Here is a 20,442-nt window from a genome sequence, read left to right on the forward strand (position 1 = left end):
GGTGTGGTGCGTGTTGCAATGCACACGTGCATTTATAATACGTTAATATTAAAATTATATTAAAAGTAAAAGATACACATATTATTAATTAAAACCCAACATAGAATTTTAGAATTTTGAGACTTTGGGATTTCAGAGTTTTTAGAAAAGTATAGAAGTTTTAAATTGAAATACTTTGAAATCATATAATTTTGAAATTTTCAGAGTATCTTGAAATTGAAAATTTTGAATATAGGGAATGTGGAATATGAGCATGTTTATTTCTTAAACTTTGAAACTTTAGAATCATGAAAAATGATCATTTTCGAAAATGTCTCAACAAAGCTTTCACTTCTCAATGTTCAAGTTTTTCAAAAATTTTAGAAGCCTCAATCTAAATCATGAAACTGACAATTTAAAAACTATAAATTACAATTTACAGTTACAGAACAGTACAAAGTTAAAAGAAATATTAGTTTATAAAATCGTAATTAAAATAACTTCTTTTCAATCCATATTTTGATATTTGACTTTTGATAATGACATTCCTCGGAATATGGGATAACACGAGTGCCACGTCAGTCATCTGCGATTGATACTAACTTTTCGTTCAGACCGTGACAGTCGTCGGTGACGAACAGAGTAAAATAAAATTAAACAATTTACATTTACATAATCACATCATCGATGCATTTAAATATTTCTTTTCAACAAAATTTTAAAGCAACACGTGTCACGGGGATTTCCTTACGAATTCGTGTGGCACTCAATGTGTTAAAAATCACTGAATTTTAAAAAAAAAGGGATGTACAAAATTATTTTAAACATATAATATATTCATTTGTATGCTTGTACATATCTCGCATTCTTTTATACAACAAAATATCTATGACAACAGTATAATAGAGAACGGTATACAATATATAGTTATATCGGTAATTCATTCATAAATATGAGATGCAAAACAGCCTCGTTCTCTTAAGACATAACGGTATCGGGTCGTGATTGCATAAAATACATAAATAATTATGTACTTTTCGTGATTACTCTGATGTACAGTCTTTTGGTAAGAACTTTTGCATCGGTTTTATTCCGCGTCTACAGCTTTATTTATACTAAAGTTACATTAGATTCGAAATCAAACAATTTGTTACTGTTCGATAGAAATGTTTTCTTTCTTTGTTAATACCTCAATAAAGAATGGGCTCCCCTTTTAATACTGTTAGACTTTGGTGTATAGTAATCAAAGAAAATAATTACCGATCGATTCTGGTGAAACAATTATTATCGGTGCGTGATTTTTTCGTAATAATTACGCTTACGGTTAGACATATACATAAATCCGTTGATAGAAGGAACATGACAATCTGTGCGATCTTTTTTTCCATTTTTACAAACGAAAGCGACAAGAGAATTGCATACATACTTCTTAAACAAGTACTTTCGGGTATAATATGAACGTTTGTAAAGTAGGCCAAATCGGTTCGTGCTCCATTAACACTGAAATCTACGAACCGTGTATCTTCGCAAATATCATGGAGCGATTTTGTTCGTTTAAATCTTTAACAAGAGAGAATATCCGTTAGTGAAAAAATATGCTATTTACAAGTAAGGTATCTAGTTGTGCGTCGATTCGTTAATTCGCCGTTAGGGGTGTATCAAAATCTACTTAAAGGGATGAACGATTTATGCAGCCGTTACTCTTACGCAGCCTAATTCATGCAACTAAAATAAATTTCCTGACTGCGGCAGAACTATAGTAAAATAAATTCTTCATCTTTTGATGAGTCTTTTGATCAATAAACTTTTTTGATCACCGATGACAAGATTTTTATTTTGATTAAGAATAACCAAATTAATGATGAATAACTGACTTCATTTATTAATAATTAATATAAATAACTGGAACTTTTCTTAGTTGCAAATAATTGTTAATAATGACTCGATATTTATTTTGATTATCGATGGTGAACAATATTTTTGATTAGTAAAATAATAAAAAATATTATTCACCATTATTAGTTCTGTCTACTTTTATATTGTGCTCTGTTTCATGAAATATAAAAGTTTCATAATTGTTACATTATTAATGAATATTAATTAATATTGATAATGGTTTATCGTAATCAAAGAAAATTTGTGTCCCCAGTATTTGCTGGAGTTAATCAAAAAGTTTTTTCGATGTCGATAACGGTTATCGGTAATCAAACTAAAATTCTGGTCATCGATAGTGATTATTGGTAATGAAACAAAATTCTGGCCATCGATAATAATTGATAACCAAGCAAAATTCTAGTTATTGATAATAATCGCTAATAACTAATTCCATATATTTATACTGACTGCTGACAATCAAAATTAAATTTTAATCAGTCATAATACTGATTCATAATCAGAATAATTAAAAATCCGAGTTTCTTAATTATTTCATTTTTTTTTAATTTCGTTGAGATTTAATAACTTTTGAGATTTTTATTCCTTCTTTACGAATAAGTTATCTTTACGAATTTTTACACAACCACATTTCCAAGATAAATGTTTATATGTTCATTCAATATGTACATTCTTTGGAGTATAATTAGAAAAAATATGGTCTGTAAGTGTACTCACTTTATGTAATCAACAAATATCTTCGGTATCCAATATTTGACATAAAAGTAATTTCCGAGGTGAACGTAATTTGACAAGTTCTGTATATGCTTTCATAATAAAAAATTAATCTTACAATTGTAAAACACACATATGTAGCACTTATAAAGAAAGTGACCCCGAAGAAATATCAACTATTTTTTCTTTTTCAACTGTTTTTCCTTCAAACTGTCCATTTAAAGAGAAATAATTTACTTTAGTCGCATGAACCACACTGTAGATCCTTTTTGCTTTTTAGATACAAATATGCGTACATAATTCCGACCGAAGAAATCTAATTTTTTAAAAATCGACGAACTTACGAAGAAACATTATCCCTTGGGGTTAGAAGTAATTGTACTTTGATTGAAAATATATAAAACATGTCGAAAGAAAGGATGCATTTTCTCTCAGGGATTTTCGAATTGCAAGCATTGTCGGCAGTTTTCTTGATAGATTAAAGATTAAGATCGATCGTGTTCTAAGTATCCTAGCGTGAGAACTAATTACAATATAAATGTTTCTCTGTTAGATAACGAGTGCAATAACCAGAATGATGAGAACACATCAAATCCAATATTTGTAATTTTCGATCGACTATTGGATTCGACCAAGTGGAAGGTAAGAGAGGCATAGAAAATAGTTTTCGAGGAATGAAGTACGAACGTATACAGTGTGTCACAACACTTTCTGATAGTGATAGAAATTCGTTTCGTGTATGGCCTTATTTTTTTCTTTTTTTCATAATTATGTACGATAGAGTACATGTCATCAATTTCAATAATCTTGATGTAAACTCGACAGTCACTAAATTCTCTTTTTTTAATCTCTTGTAATTTCTTAGCTATGGATCAATTTAAAGGTGTAGTTTATGTTTTACACGATTAAACAGAATTTTCTGGAATATTTTTTTAGATGAGCACTTTCAGCTCTAACTGAAACACGTTACAGAAACGTGGAGATTTTTGGGAGGTTATAAAATCGTTCAAAAGAAAATATACATAAAATTTGTATCGATACGAGAATTATTAATAGATCGACTTAAGTCTAGACCAAACATGCAATGACTTCATCTGAAAGCCAACTTGAATAGAAATAAATATTTAAGCATTCTGAACACAAATAACGATTGATGGTGGTTCTTAAAAATAGTGGTTTTTACTTCCCCAATTCTGCTAGAGCCAAACACTGTTCTGAATACATATGTACTATTCAAAATACATATATACTATCGTTTCACATGATAATGCTACCTCTTAACCTTGCAATGTTTCAATTTAATATCTTTTTCACCAGTTGCTTGGCTATTGATTGACATTTTGAACACTGTACATTTACCGAATTAACACTTTTGTTGTAGCATACACCTACTGGTCAATTTTAGATTCAAGAATATACTCAAACATATTAATAATATTTTAAATATATTGCTTCAGAATGCTTGTGGTCACATATGTGTTAGACATTGTAACGTTTCTGAAAAGTGCTTAATTGAAGAAAAACCAGGGCATAATGCTGACCATAGTTAAATTTTTGTTTCATTATATCTTTAATACTCAGGTAATTGACTTTTTTGTATAGTGTTAGAAATATGTTACATTTTGAAAGATAATAATGTATTATAAAATGTAATGCGAATTGCAATAGCGATTTTCAAAAGATACTGTATATGATAAACCTACTTTCGTGTAGATATGTCTTTTAACTGTAATTCAATAAAAATCATATGGACACATAAAATTGTTCAAGATTAGAACGTATGTCGAGATCATTGAAATTGATGAAGTGTATCCTATTTCGCATAATAGACTTTTTTCCTACTATACATACTGTACATAGGGTACCATCGTATTCAAGCATTCTCGGTAATTCATTTTGTTTTTGTTTTCCTCTCATATTTGTAGGGTCGGTTCCGTTTAGTTATTTCTCCGTTTTAACCTTCAAATGCTAAATCCCATTGTCACTTAGTATAAACAGTTGTTAAAATGTGATGAGTATCGATTTCTCAAAATAACGTAATACGTTATAACATTACCTTAAATCGCTATTACACTCTCTGATTTTGAACAGGTATATACCATTTTGTTTTTTTGTATATTATGTATATCTATATTTATGTGTTGTATAAATTATCGCAATTATGTAGAATTTTTTCAAAATTTATGTATCTTTCATTTTTGTTAATATTTTAATAACATAAATTAATATTAATGTTAATTAACATAATATTAATTTCATTATAATAATATTCTTCAAATTTGTCACTCACATTTCAGTGATACTTTACATCGATAATTGACTATTGATCAAATTATTGCGTTAAAAAAATATTCATTTGTTCAAGCACATACGTTCAGTATGACTGTTACGCACGATAATATTAAAAAAATATTCTAACTATACAGAATTAAATATTTCTAAAAGTATCAAGTGTGGAAGCGGCTTAATGCATTACAACGTATTACGTTGTTTCAAGGGTCCGTCCCGATGGCCATTGCTATAATAAACGAATAAAACATTTCTCTACTATATTACTACATGCTTATTGTCAATGAGTAACCAAAATAACGAAGTAAATAAACACTGTAATCCTAAAGCCGGCTACACGACTACAGTTTAAACTCTGCCTCTCTAGTTGACTTAATCCAACATTAACTGATGCGAATTTAACTTTGTTAGTTAGCATTTCAAGGTTATGAACAACACCAGAATGACAGAAATATTCTGTTAGAAAGGCCAGCACAAATTTGGCATAACATATACTGTATACATCTAGATACCTTTTTTAACACCTCCGATCACACAGGGCACGCAACACTCTTACGTTTAATATATACACACCATACAAAGCATCACAAGATTACATACATTAATTTTATACATTTTCTCAATAATAAAATATCCGATTCTCTATTATGCTACTTCACACGGAGAATGATCAGCTCCACGCGAGACGTACATCCCGCGCATCCAGCAATCAGCAACGACATTGATACATAACACACACGGTACATCAACTTGTTCGCAATTACTTCGGAGAACATAGAGAATCCTCGCGAATCGTTCATTTTGTTCGAGGCCAAACTTTCTTTGTCCGATTAACCTTCTCGTGAAACTAAAATTCTGACGAACAAAGACTCGGCCCAATTTAACCCGTCCAATTTCTCTAATGATGATATGCTACTTATACTTAATCGATCGTTTGCACAATCATTTCGGGCATTTCTTGTAATAACTTGATTAATACTAACGCAATTTATCCACGTCCTTTCGTTTTATTTACAGCAAATCACACCATACGTGTCACAGGAGCAGCCAGCTTTCTTCACTTTTACAGATTCGTGTATCGAAAATTTGTAATAGTTTATGAAAATTGTTATACCACGGCTAAATAATTAAGAAATAAATGTTATGATCATATAATCGTATCAACGTTTTGTTTTTGCATGCGTTTATGCGTGATGAATGTTAAATGAACGGAAACCTTGAGTGTTCTACTGCAGGTGGAAATATTAGGTATGTAAATTACTTGGAGACGCCATTTACGATCACAAAGCATCATGTGATTTAGAAAAGGACATTATAGCTCTATAGAGTGATTCAAAACAAGAGTAACGGTATACCTCATTAGTACTTAATTACTCTATCAATATCTAACTTTAAACTTAAATTCATATAATGTTAATATAAATGTAAGTCCAACTCAAATGCAAAATTCATCATGTAATTCCTAAAGTACGACAGACTCTTCTCTATTATACTTTAACAGTTATGTACAAACAATGGAAGTATCCATTTTGGTTTGAGATTAAATTACATATTTTTGAATACTAATTGATAATGAATAAGGCACATCGTTATTCTTGCCTCGGATCACATACGCACAATCAACCTTGAAGATAAAGATGTTGCAATACGGTAATATACACTAGACAATATAGTAATACAATTACAGTCATAATCAAATTATTACTATTAATTCACAGATACCCCACTATGTAGATATTGCCCCAAAGTAATATCTATGTCTAATTATTATCAGTGATTATCAACGCAAAAAAGGATATTTTATTATTATATCAGAAGAGTGAAGTAAAATAATGAAGTTTAGTTTCAAGTTAATATAAACCTCAAAATTGTGTCACTCACGTTGGTAAATAAAAGTTTGCAGTGTTCCTTTGTTAGCTGTACGTTTATCACCTCCACAATCAGTTGTGCCTACAACAATTACTAATAAAATGCATACTAGTCATTACTGCTCTTTAAAATTCAGTTAAAGAGAGAAAACAGTATTGTAGCCAAAGAATTCTTCATTTCTGAAGTGATTCTAAAATCCTCTGAAAGTATATTTTAATACGACTGATCTGGATCTTTGAGAAGATTGCTTTTACAAGATTTATCTAATGATCTGAAGATTTATAAAACGGAAAACCAATTTACTTACAGGAAAAACTCAAGAAGTTGTAAACCTATATTTAAAATAAACAAAGAAGATTAAAACATGGTTAAGTATTAATTTGCTAAATTATAATACTTAATGAAGTTGAAATTTCATGAAAGTAACGAATTAATTTGCTGTGTAATATGAAGGTAGCTGCTCCTTTTATACAGCATACGGCTGTGAAATGTAAAGTGTATAAGTGTATAGTAATTTTCGACAAATTTATAGCAAGCTCACTGCACTCTGTTGAATTACTGTACTGGATGGATCAGGAATGGGGTTTGGGTATCACGTGGAGGTGACTACACTGTCACTTCTTGTAATAAATTACAGCGCATCTGGGAGACTAAAGTATCAACGTTAATAGGCGTAGGTCGTTAGCCCTATTTTTCGGAAAATACCGGGTTACCGACTACCCTAGGAACAACGTTGCCTCTTTCGTCGCTATAGTTTCTTTTTTTTTCTCTTTTTTTATACATAGTAAAATCCAATCTATACGCGCCGCGTGTATAATAAATAAATACTTTCGAAAGTGCGTATAAATCGGTGTATAATGTGTTACATACAAACAATTCGGCTCTGTTACAATTTCGTCAAAAGATTCTTTTCAACAGGCATTGTGAGACATTTTTTCTTTGTTGTTCGCTCAGGTGAAAATAATCTTTTGACTCGTGTGATGGACATGGGTCTTTTTTGATCTGCGAATTATATCTCGAATGGTGAACAAATTCGGTTGCTTGGTGAATTAGTAACGAAGATATCGATGACAAATATCGATGACGACCATAAAAATAATCAGCACTGTCACAGAATGAATGAATGAGAACTTCGCATCGTTCTTGTCCCATTCCTGACGAGCAAAAGGTTAACTCGTGTTATCGTTTAAATAATCTGCAAGCCATCGATCGACGACATCTGCATTCTCTTTCACCCAATGTATATTAAACTTGATTGTTTCTAGGCTCTGTTCTAATGCTTGTCGGCCACTTCCGACATCCACCTTCTTAAAGAATTCTGATACCTAAAACAAAACATTCAATATATCATATTATTATATCATACACAATGTTCTATATGTTGTCATGAAGGCTTTAGTTTTTTTTTTAAATATAGCTTCAATGGAAGTATGTAAAAATGTATTTTCTATGAAGTTTTCAAAAGCAAATTGCAAAATCGGTTTTTGTAGCAGCGACTATCATTATATGAAGATTAATTTAAAAAAGAAAGCATGCGAAAAACATTGCTTCTTTATCTGAAATTCTTCTAAATGCTAACATGTTTAGTGTCTTTGTTTTATCTATACAGAACTACATGATAAATAGGATTGTTGGAGTTTCTCATTCTTGCCGCAAGAGGTCCGCAAAACCAAGTTAGTTTGTCAGTAAAATATTTTTTATTACGGTTAAGTATAGTAAATTAAATAATTGCATGGAATATTCATTATCTGACTGAGCCTTTAATATATGTATATGGAAATTTATTTTTAGAAATTTCAAAATATTTCATTATTTTTTATTTTAAAGTTCCCAGATTTTCAGATTTCTAAATCTTCCGATTTTTACATTATAAAAGTTTCAAATTTTTTAAATTGTATATTAAAGATATCCAGATGTGTTAACTTTCAAACTTCTAAATTACTAACCTACAAATTTTCAGACTTTAGGTGATCCAAATTTTCTAAATTCTAAATTATTACATTTTTATATTACCAATTTCCAAATTTAGAAATTCAGAAATTCAGAAATTCAGAAATTTAGAAGTAGGGAAATTTCATATTTTATAAACTTCATATTTTTTGAAGTATTTTTGAATTATCGGTAATCATACCAATTACTGGTGATGTGCAAGCATTCGTATGTAAGATATTTCGGAAAACGTAGTACATACTGTAGAAAACGACGGTAATATTATTTTCCGTAAAAATTATTATATATACCTATCTGACTGTCCATATATGTGGAACAGCAACCAGAAATTGGTAAAAAACGAAGTTTACAAAATAAACGCAAGACAGGAAATAATTGTTGGGAATATAAATAGGTTTGCTTTTACAAAAGGACGCAAAAACGACTCCAGAGGAGTATATGCCTTTTGCAACGCGGAAAGTGCATTAAAAATTGAAAAATGTATTGAAGTTGAAAACTGCATTGAAGTTAATGGTGCAATGTTAGAACAGTTATTTTGAACTCTTGTTAATTAGCCTTGTGTTTTACATTATTTCAGTTTTTTACACTATTATTGTTTTCCATTTTGTAGGATTTTTTAACCAGTTAACTGCGTTAAACTATTTTTTAAAACTTTATCTCTGTGCGATCAACGTGCTCATGTAAAATAAAAAATTATTTTACTATAAAAATTTTTTTCTTAAAATTTGTAATAGGGTCATTTACCTTACGACCAATGCGTATAGTCACTGCTTGATTTTAATTACTCATTCCGTATAGGATTTTTAAAATTAAATTTTACAGATAATTCGAACGTTTATATTTCCACGTATGTTGATTATCAGATATACACATGTTTGCATGTGAACTTTCATTTGAAATTATCATTTCTTACATATTGACTATTCCTGCTACAGACTGAGATATCAGTCCGTTATTTCATACTAAACGAAACAATATAAGTGCTTTCGATTACTGACCTCGTAATAATCATATTCCGTAAAGAAATTAGACACTACGACAGATATCAGTCCTCCCACTGTGAGCGATCCATTTCCAAATAAAGCATGTATCTGTGGCCAGTATGCTTTAAGATGACGCCACGCAAGGAATTGACCCTCAGAATTGGAAGCGACAGAGGCTATAACAGTCTCAACGTCTTGTGACCTCACCATGTCTCGATCCAATGAACGTAAAAGGTAACGTTGTAGTAACCAATGATCTGTCGTCGTTCCTAGGGCTTGCAACATTATTCCTTTTTCACTGGGTACTTGAGTTTTTTGATAATTTTGCCAACAATGATTCCATTCCTTTTCACCGCCAAATTTTATCCCTGCACATGTACACACATTGATCATGATACATTTCGATTTCGACTATAAAACAGATTTATTTTAGATCACAGATTTAAAACAGATTTAGTTAACTTCTGTCGGATATGGGTGTAGTCAAGTTGTCAGTTACAGGGGGAAAAATTAATTTTAAAGAAATGTTTATTATATTTTTTTAAGGATAAGTATTAATTTCAATATTTTTATTCGTGGAGGTAACATGTAATTTGCTCCAATTAGGGCAAGGACAGTGGAGGAATAAGCGGCCCTCCCTAGAGATACACCTGCTTGTACCTATATGTATTGAAAGATTATATTACCTGCAACGTATACGACATCTCGTATATTTGGTGCAATTCGCTTGCCTCTTAACATCCAATCTTCGAAAAGAGTTTTTGCTGGTTTTACTACGTCATCCAATTTTATGGACACAGCTGATTGAAGTACTGCAATTCTTAATAATCTGTAAGAGCAAGGGTGCAATACAAAATTTAATGCTATTATATAGTACAATGTTTATAAATTTATTAGAAATTTGATATATCGTATTATTTTCAATTTCTGTTAGAAAGTGAAAAATTAGCAAAAAATTTGAAAACTGATTTAGAGGGACTAATATTTAATAGTTGATATTTGATATAAATATCTTTATACGTTAATGAAAACATAATTATTATTTATTTATCAAATATACGTTATTATTAATTAATCGTTCGAATCGTTTAATAGTTTAAAGTAATTTATTAAAAATAGTCATCTTGTACTAACATACGCAAAATTTTTCATAAAATAACGATAATTCAAAGTTAATCCCTTTAAATATTTAAGTACGTCAGCTTTTAAGCGTAACATTGAATATTTCCCAAAAATTATTAATAAAAATCAATAATGGGTCTAATGTCTCCATTGACAAGAACGATACTTTATAATTATATAAATAAAAATTAATGAGTTTCTGTCACCATGTTATTAATTACATGTTCTTCGTTAATTTTAACAAATTACTATACAGATCCAAACATTTCTCTTTTAGCATCATTAAAATTAATGGCGCTACAAATACATGTGTATTATCAAGAAATTATTAATAAAAATTACATTTGGCTCGATCTCTCCTTTATGTATAATGACATAAATGGAAATAAATGAGTTACTGCTACTACATTATTAATTACATGTTCTTTGCTCATTTTAAGAAATAATTTTATAAAATCATATATTTCTTTTTACAAAATTGATATCTTACTAATTAACTTATAAAAACTTATGAAAACCTATGAATGAAAACTTAAAAATTAGGTGATTTTTTAAAATTTTTAACTATACTTGCTAATAAATATTTTAACAGCAGAATAGTCTTTAAAATAACAAATAAAATAGTTACAACTATAATGTTATAAAGTTTGTACTAATATATCATTTTAAACCGTAGTTGCTAATATGGACGTGATCGCTAATATTTATATTAATACTACAAAAAACAAAATATTGTAACTACGGAAGGGCCAGATTATTTTGTTCGAAGTTTTAAAATAATTTGTTGAGTATATATCCTAAAGTTAAATATATTATCACATTATTTGAGCATGTTTATACTCACTTTTTTAAGTGAGGTCCTTCGTCTGCCCAACCAACATATTTCGTCACGGGTGTTAACAGTTTTTTCAAAAATGTAATGTATTTTTTATATCCAGGGCTTTCATTTAATCTTCCCTTCCAAGAGTGTAAGTATCCAAGCGCTGTTGCCCATGGTACATAGTCTCTTTCGACTAAAAGATACAAAGATAATTTGAGTGGTATCGTGGCGTTTAATTCACCAGCTTCGCAAAGAGTAAACGCATCGTCAATAAGATTAGCACGATCAGCTGGGCTAAATTTGGTATGGTCGTTTAATAAAGTAGAAATGATCGACATCCACATTTCCTCCGGATAAGTCACACGATAAAATCCACTCTGATTCACGTTACATTTTATGTATTCGACGTCGCTGGGTATTTCAAAGGTTACTGAAAAATAGATAATATTTGGTTCATATATAACGTAAATAAAATTTCCGTATTGATTAGGCAATAAACTCATTCGTCTTATAAAATATTTTTATATGAACTTTATCATAACTTTGTGTTAACAATTGTTTGAACAATTTCCTATCAAACATTAATCTAGTTTATTTTTAAATATAAATTACAGGAGAATTCAATCATTCCTTTATATTATATTACGCGAATTGGTGTAAGGGAGCAACATTAATGAAACGAATGAGATTATTGCATAGTAGTAATCATGCTAAATTATATCAACGATTAATCGCTTAACGTTAACAAAGAATACTACAAGAAAATTTTCGTTATAACTGTCCTATGTGTTACCATCAGTTAAATTCATCCATACGTTGTGAAGCTTGCGCGGTTCTTTGTCTGTGAAGTAGCTCAACGGGACGTACCACTTGTAGTCATACGGTGATTTTGGTTGTGATAATTCAGTATCATTTTCTTTTGGAGAAATCAGAAATCTCTTCTGGGTTGCCGTGATAGTGTTCTTATCACGAGTAATTGTGATCAATGGGAAACCCATCTGTTGGGTCCATGTGTCCATAATAGCCTATCAACATATTTCATTTGAAAAATTATTAGATTTTGTATATTACTTATATATTAATACAAAAAACTATCAATTTTCTGTTCCGTCAGTTTTTCTCACTTTTTCTCCTTCCGCACACGGTCTTTTTTTGTTTTGGTATATAGTTTTAAAACAAAAATTGGACGTTCATTTCAATAGCTTACACCGTGTATTTTGCTGAACATAATTTTTGTCCGACTTTTGTATTGTTGCAAAACCGTTTCTGGATAATAGTTTCCTTAATTTGGTAGAAACAATGTTTTATTTATTCACATTTATCATTTATTTACTTATTACTGTCATTACCATGTACTTCAATTTTTTTAACAAAATTATGTAAAAATAATCATGTTTGAACATTTATTAGCTTGTAGAAAAAAAACGCATTTTATTGTTGATGATTGTTTTTAAACATTTTTAATTTTATTATATATGTGTCATAATACCATTGTGATGAAAATATGAGGAACCACTATGTATGATTCAAATCTACGTGAAACGTGATTATAAAATCAGAATTGCTATAATTCTAATAATATTTTAGTAAAATGGGTATAACTTCATTATAGTTAAAAACTATATTTGGTAATCAATAAAATTGAATGAAAAGTGGAAAAATATAATTTTTAAAAAGTTATGGGAAATCAGTAGCTCACTCAATTCGATTACGATGTTCCATTTATTTCTGTTCCGCATTTAATTTATTAAACTCAAATTGAAAAATAACATTTTTGCATTCAATTTTTACTGTATTTTATATTTTTTAATATTTATATTTTTACTCATTAAAATATAAAAAATGTAATTAATCATTTAAAAAAAAGGATTCAAGCTAATTGTGATCCAGATCTTTGGAATTTGTAATACCACTACGATTTCATTGTTACATGCTCAAATTTTTAAACAAATATCCTATATTACACAAAGAACCAATATAAAATATAAAAAGTGATTGCGACGTTAAAATTAAATTTAAATTCTGAAATATATGGTGAAATAAATAAAAGTATTTCCATTATAATTATATTAAAGGAGTGACATATTATTGCAAATGATAATATAATATAATGTAATATATAACAAATTAAATCAAATGTGATTACAAAATAACAGAGTATTATTTGAATGGTCTGTGTATTAGGTTATCAAACACTAAGTTGCACCATTGAAGGTTTAACTGCTTTTTAATATGTCTTTATCGCTTGTGTATTAATACTAATCCACTGATAAAAATTATTCTTTAATGTTATTTATCTGATATTTTGATAGTAGCAGTTCGATATCATTCACAAGATATGAATATCTAAAATCATATCTTATGATAAATTATATTTATCTTATTGATACGTACTTTCACGTCAAATGTGTTATTAGCATGTTTCGTGAAGACTGCCCAAAGGTCGTTCGTGTCTGCATTTCCGTACGAGTGGGAATTCAAGTAATCATTTAATCCGCTTTTAAGAACATCCTCACACAGAAAGCCCTCGAGCATGTTGAGAATGGAAGCACCCTTATTGTAACTGATATCATCGAATATAGCTTGTATCTCGTTGGGGTCTTTAACTGGCACGCTTACAGGATGACTGCTAGCTAAGGCATCGAGATCGAGTGCCGGTTGTGTTTTGTCTAAAATAAACTGATCCATCATACTCCATTCAGGCGAAATGTGATTCACTCCTTTATATTCGAAAAAACTGGCTGCCCCTTCATTTAACCATAAATCGTTCCACCATTTCATGGTGACAAGATTGCCGAACCATTGGTGGGCTAATTCGTGGGCCACAACCACAGCTACCCATTCATGAGCCTTAGTCGATGTTTCTTGCGGGTCGTAAAGTATAGACGTTTCCCGGTATGTTATTAGGCCCCAGTTCTCCATTGCTCCGGCAGCAAAATCAGGTATAGCTATCAAATCTGACAAAAAAATTAATACATGATTATTAATATTAACTCAATGATTAATTTAATAGTATAGTTATGCTTAGAGTCGAATTATATGGAATGTGTGGATTATCTACACTTGAGATTGTGTATCAAATATTTAAGGATTTCAATTTGCAAGTATTTTAATTTACAAATTTTCAAGACAATGAATTCATAAATTTGTAAGTTTGATAACATTACTGTGCTACATTTTTAAATTTCTAAATTTTAAATTAATAAATTCACAAACTGCTATATTTGAAATTGAAAGATATTTCAATTATTAAATTCTTGTATTTGCGCGATTTAAAATTTGTAATTTTCTATATTTCCTGATTATTTAATCTTCAAATTCTCAAATCCTTTATTTACCTAATCCTCAAATTTTCAAACTTATAATTTTTCTAATTGCCTAATAGTTAAACTATCAAATTTCCAAGCACTGAAATTTAACAATCTCTAAATGTCTACATCCCCAAAATCTAGAACATCAAAATCCCTTAATTCTCAACTCTTAAAATTCTAAAACTCCCGATCCTCAATTTCTAAAATTTTGTCGATGTTAGTTAACCAAAGTGAATGAGTTAATAATTAATATCAGTTTATACATGTACTTTCTGTAATATTAATATATCGTAATTAACGTTACACATAAGTTTATATTTTTTATTTGTTTATAACACGTACTAAGATGAAATATTTTACGCGTTATTAAGTAATATTATGGTATATAATATTAATTTATATCGGGAAAGGCTAGTCCAAAAATAAGTATCTCTAACTATAATAGCTACGTGTCCATATATTTCCCAGAAATGAATGACTATGTTCAAAACTTGTATATGTATTAAATTGGTTCAAAAGTTTTATCGTTTTTTGAAGAAACTTTCTAATTACAGATCTAACAAATGTAACTACAATCTTATTTTATAACATGTTAATTATTATTTTAATGTATGAAGAAAGTTATTACTAATCAAGATTCTTCATTTAATCATTACTGACTATTTATAATTATGTTCTTTTAGAACTTGAATTATTATTCATAAAAATATTCTCAACACAAAATTTCTCAAACGGATATTGGCACATGCAATCAGATTACAATCTTATTGTTTCCAAGTCTAAACAACATTCATACTTTTATGAAAATGCGATATAACATTCCAAATTTATGTGTTTCATTTTTAATCATTAGTAACAGATAAAAACTCCATACATTTATTGAAGAAAAAGAAAGTTGACACATATTTACTTTGCCATTTATTAAAATACCATAAAACGTAAATTTCAAGGCTATATATTTGTTGAAACAGAAAGTACAGATACATGAGTTAAATAAATAGTGTCTACTGATATAACTTTTTGTGCAACTTAATACATTGTACAGAAATATTCGTAACAACGTAATCTGCCAATTTGTATAAATTCACTAAAATGGGACTTATAAACAACATTTTTGTGGGTACGAGTAAACGAAATTCTTCGTTTATTTACCTTGTTTGGGCAATGGATAGTGTACTCCAAAAAAAGATTCGAAATAGTCCATTGTACGAGCGGCTGTAGTTACGGCATACTTTGCTTGTGGCAGCATCGCTTCTGCCGCATAAACGCTCACTGATATATTTCTTTTGGTTAACTCGGAAACTCGTTTAAAGTCACATACCACGAATGCCACTAAATATGTTGACATTTCTACAGATTCTTGGAAATCATCGCGGAGCTGCAACAGACACAAAAAAATTATATCACAAAGGGTGTTCGCCATTAGCGTAAACAAGATTTTTATTTAGGTGACCTAGATTGCCGAGTTTTAATGCTAATATGAAGTATAATAGTGCCGTTTAATTTTAACATACGTTTAACTCATAATTTTATGAAATACCAAAATTTATTAAAAATTTATGTATTATAGTGCGTTACATAAATATACCACCCCCTTTGATTTTATTAACTTGAGGTTTTAGGTAAAAATCATAACCAATATTCTATAAATGAAAATTCGTAGTGTGAATACAATATATATAAGCTCAATTTAGTGTATTAATCAATAACATAAAGAGCAACAGTAATATTAAAAGTAGTTTAATGAATCTACATAATTATGTCCTATTAGGGCTAACCTAAACAGAATATATCAGATTAGTATATTTATGAAACGCGCAAAAATCAGGTTTTGTGAAACTCAACTTAATATTTACGTTATTATGCAAATTTTCCTTTATACAATTTATTGTTTAAACATTATAAATTTGTATTTAAGGAATATTATCCATACTTTTGTACCAGAAGCTCAAATCATTGAAAATATGAGGGACTGATATATTTATGCCACGCATTATATTATAAATATAGTACATTGTGCTGCAAATTATTTATATCAGTATATTTATGCTCATATACTATTATAAATATACATTCTGTTATACATTTATTTGGTACATATTTACAGTAAAGTATACACTCAGTTATAAAATTTATATATTAAATATAAACATATACAAATAACAATTCAGCGCAAATATTCATTTCTCGTAAAATAAAGTTTTTATGAATTTCTACTTATTTAACTTTCTTAGACAAGTGAGATATTTTTCCTCCGAAAGATTTTTGAGTTATACGACCTTTAAAATTGTGTGAAACGTTCATTTAACTAATCGAAGAAAAAAAATTGAAAAATTTGTCTAAAGTTTACTATACTTCACAAAAATACAATTGCGAAAATTTTGTTGGTAAAATATTTCATTTGTGTCTTTTGTCCATCATTATCTTCTCCATCCATGTATTATTAGTGATTCTAATGTATAATTATTATACCTACCAGTCCTGTTCCCATATAAAATCCCGCATCTTCCGTATTCATTACAGGCATATTGCACAATGCGATATGAAACCTGTCCCTGAATATCGAAACTTTGAATTTTGCTTTGAATTGTGGCTCGTCGAAACATGGAAACGCTGAGCGTGCATACGTCGGTTCAAAGTGAGTCGTAGCAAGATACCTAAGTTGAAATAATAAAAATTCAGTTACGATCTTATTCGAAAACAAAGTACGCCTTGATCATTCTTGCAAACAGAAAATTATTACAGTTTCAGAGTGACCTCTTTTCTCCTTCTGGCGTAACATAGCTGCTAAGATAGAATCCCTCGAGTTCACTTGTGAGTTTCGAAATGAATCTCAAGTGTACCGTATAGTTCCCTCTTTTTCGAAATTTGCTCTCCTCCAATTCTAGATATAGCTGCTGATGTTTCGGATACTCCAGCAATTTTGCGATTTTTAACCTGTGACCTTTACGATCTTGAACCATCTGTAAAACAATAACCTATTGGAAGTTGATTATTTTCATAACATGATCCCTGGAAGCTGGAATGTTTTCTATGTTTATTGGTAAATAATGATTTTACATGTTCAAGTTCTATAGAATTAAAACTGTATTCATTTTCCGGAAAATTATTAATTACTTTAACATGCAATTGTGAAACATAATAGAAGAATTATAAAACGTACAGTACGAAAGAACTCAATTTTGATACAAAATATTATGAATGAAGTTCAGTGAAAATTACATGTATAATTATGTATAAAATTATACTAAAATTATGTATAAAATTAAAGATATAAGTATGTTTGTAATATTGTTTTATTAATACTTTATATTGATACTATTTATTTACAAATTATTTACTGCACTAACTAAGTTATTTAATTAAGTCATGTGTTTTGAATGTGTATTGAACGACGCACCAGGTGTGTCATCTCGATTAATTGAAACAAATGTGTAACTAATAAACTGTTCGTTTCTTGCATGCATAACTTTCAAAAGAACTTACTTTTTCATTTATTGTCAAATTTTTGCTATGGAAGACGATATAGTTGGTCTCTTTATCGACGTAGAATTCGATTGTGACCTGTCCTGAAAATGCAAATTATTTTTATTTTTATGCGGCTTCACTAATGTATGCAAATACATTTGAAACGCTCGGTAAGCGATGGTAGTTACTATAACCTCGTCAAGTGCAGAGTAATCTTGATTCTCTTTACTAAATATAACATGCAAAATGGAAAAAAACTATTAGTGTAGTTCGTGCAAAATAAAAAATTGTTCCTTGGATGCAATGTCATATACTAGGTGTCCATTAGGTGATTGCCAATCTGTGGATGACACGGAAAAAATAACACCGTTTTTTCATTTCTTTATGGAGAATATGGAGAGTGCCTTAATAAAAAGAATGTACACTTTATCATTATATAATTTAATAAATAAAAAGTATATCTTAGTTTGGGTAGATCTTAATTTGATATTCTATTGATTATTTTAAAGTTAGAAATTTTATAGATACACATGTCATTTAATATTTTGCTATCATTTGTTATTGTTGATATTAATATACAAACATGTACAAAATGTATAATAATATTAAATATTACATTTTCTATTTATTTGTTATTTTTGATATTAATATTTTATTGAAACACCGTATACGTTGACATTAATAGCTGGATATTCTTTTTATGAAGCATAATGAGCTGAATTGATTAATGCGTTAAAAAATATGATTCCGTATAAACAAGCGAGTTTGATCTTCACACGTGTGTATAAAAAATGTTTAATTACGTTAATGATCAACATAATTAATTATATCAGATTATCTGGAAAATTATTCAATATTGATTTAAAATATTTTTCATTATCATTAACAATTTCGCTATTTGTTATTTAAAATAGTATATCCTGTTATATGAATCATAAAAATGCTTGTAGAAAATAATTTTTAATTATACATAACGCTGAAATGTACATGGAAGCTATAAACTTATTACCAGTTAATTTATAATAATCTATTACTAATATATTAAATTATTATTAATTAATTAATTCTTAATTATTATCTTAATTATTATCTTTGAACTCTATAACCATTTAAATGAGAATCAAAATGACTCTGCATCTATTAACATCAGTTGTTCGAAAATATTCGTTTGTTGAGGAATAATATTAAACCAATACTAAGTTATTTACCTTTTACATCTAAAGTGGTAAGATTTGGATGGATGGTAATGTTGTACCTAGTAGGATGCGCAAATGTGGGTAGTCTTACGTTGTTCCAAGGAAATATCTGTAACAATTACATTTAATAATTATATGTACTGTCAATTAAATAAATATCAATCAGTGCATTGGTAATATATGTACTATCCCGTAGTCCTTTCCATTCATATGTATAGTAAAAATCATTTAGTATGTCTGTGATAACTATTGTAAGTCGATAACTCAAATTTTCTAAATAAGTTACTTACTTATTATTTTTCTGTTTATGTTATTATAAATAATTAATATTTTTGATATAATGGTAATTCAGATTTACGTTTTTATATTAAAGTACGTGAAATATTTTGCACTTGCAAGTTGACTGCGTGTCGAATTTCGTAGTTCGAAAATTGAAGGACACTTTAATTACCAAATTTCTAGTATATCAAATTTCTACATTTCTGAATCTACAAATTTTTAGATATATGATATTTCCAAATTTCCAAATGTCCAAGCTTCCAAATTTTCAAGTTTCCAAGTTTCCAAGTTTCCAAGTTTCCAAGTTTCCAAGTTTCCAAGTTTCCAAGTTTCCAAGTTTCTAAATTTCCAAGTTTTCAAATTTCTTAATTCTCAAATTTAAAAAATCCCCAATTTCCAAATTTCCGAATATCTGCGTTACTAAATTTCCAAATTTCCAAATTTCTAAATTTTCAGATTCTCAAATTTCTGTAATTTCAAATTCATTTACGCCTACATATAAAATTACAAAATCCTTGAATTCTAAAGTTCTCAAATTTCTATATCCTCAAATTTTGAAGTTCAAAATT

At 29.0% G+C, this 20,442-nt stretch overlaps 1 protein-coding gene across 5 annotated transcripts in view; it reads right to left on the reverse strand.

The window, feature by feature from the left end:
* Positions 1 to 794: 794 nt before the first annotated feature.
* The window catches only part of LOC100882597 (glutamyl aminopeptidase), a 69,601-nt gene continuing 49,953 nt past the window's right edge, over positions 795 to 20,442 (reverse strand). For 4 of the 5 annotated variants that reach the window (XM_012290853.2, XM_076535640.1, XM_076535643.1 and 1 more), the window contains 11 exons: positions 19,607 to 19,703; positions 18,417 to 18,499; positions 17,688 to 17,908; positions 17,407 to 17,587; positions 16,083 to 16,308; positions 14,014 to 14,576; positions 12,413 to 12,644; positions 11,644 to 12,049; positions 10,364 to 10,506; positions 9,693 to 10,045; positions 795 to 8,069 (listed from right to left, as the gene is read on the reverse strand). In XM_012290853.2, the coding sequence (XP_012146243.1) occupies positions 7,914 to 8,069; positions 9,693 to 10,045; positions 10,364 to 10,506; positions 11,644 to 12,049; positions 12,413 to 12,644; positions 14,014 to 14,576; positions 16,083 to 16,308; positions 17,407 to 17,587; positions 17,688 to 17,908; positions 18,417 to 18,499; positions 19,607 to 19,703 (2,661 nt within the window). In that variant the 3' untranslated portion in view covers positions 795 to 7,913. The remainder of the gene's footprint in view (positions 8,070 to 9,692; positions 10,046 to 10,363; positions 10,507 to 11,643; positions 12,050 to 12,412; positions 12,645 to 14,013; positions 14,577 to 16,082; positions 16,309 to 17,406; positions 17,588 to 17,687; positions 17,909 to 18,416; positions 18,500 to 19,606; positions 19,704 to 20,442) is intronic. The other variant, XM_076535641.1, reaches the window with a different exon arrangement.

This window comes from Megachile rotundata, chromosome 9 (assembly GCF_050947335.1).
Source record: "Megachile rotundata isolate GNS110a chromosome 9, iyMegRotu1, whole genome shotgun sequence".
NCBI lineage: Eukaryota > Metazoa > Arthropoda > Insecta > Hymenoptera > Megachilidae > Megachile > Megachile rotundata.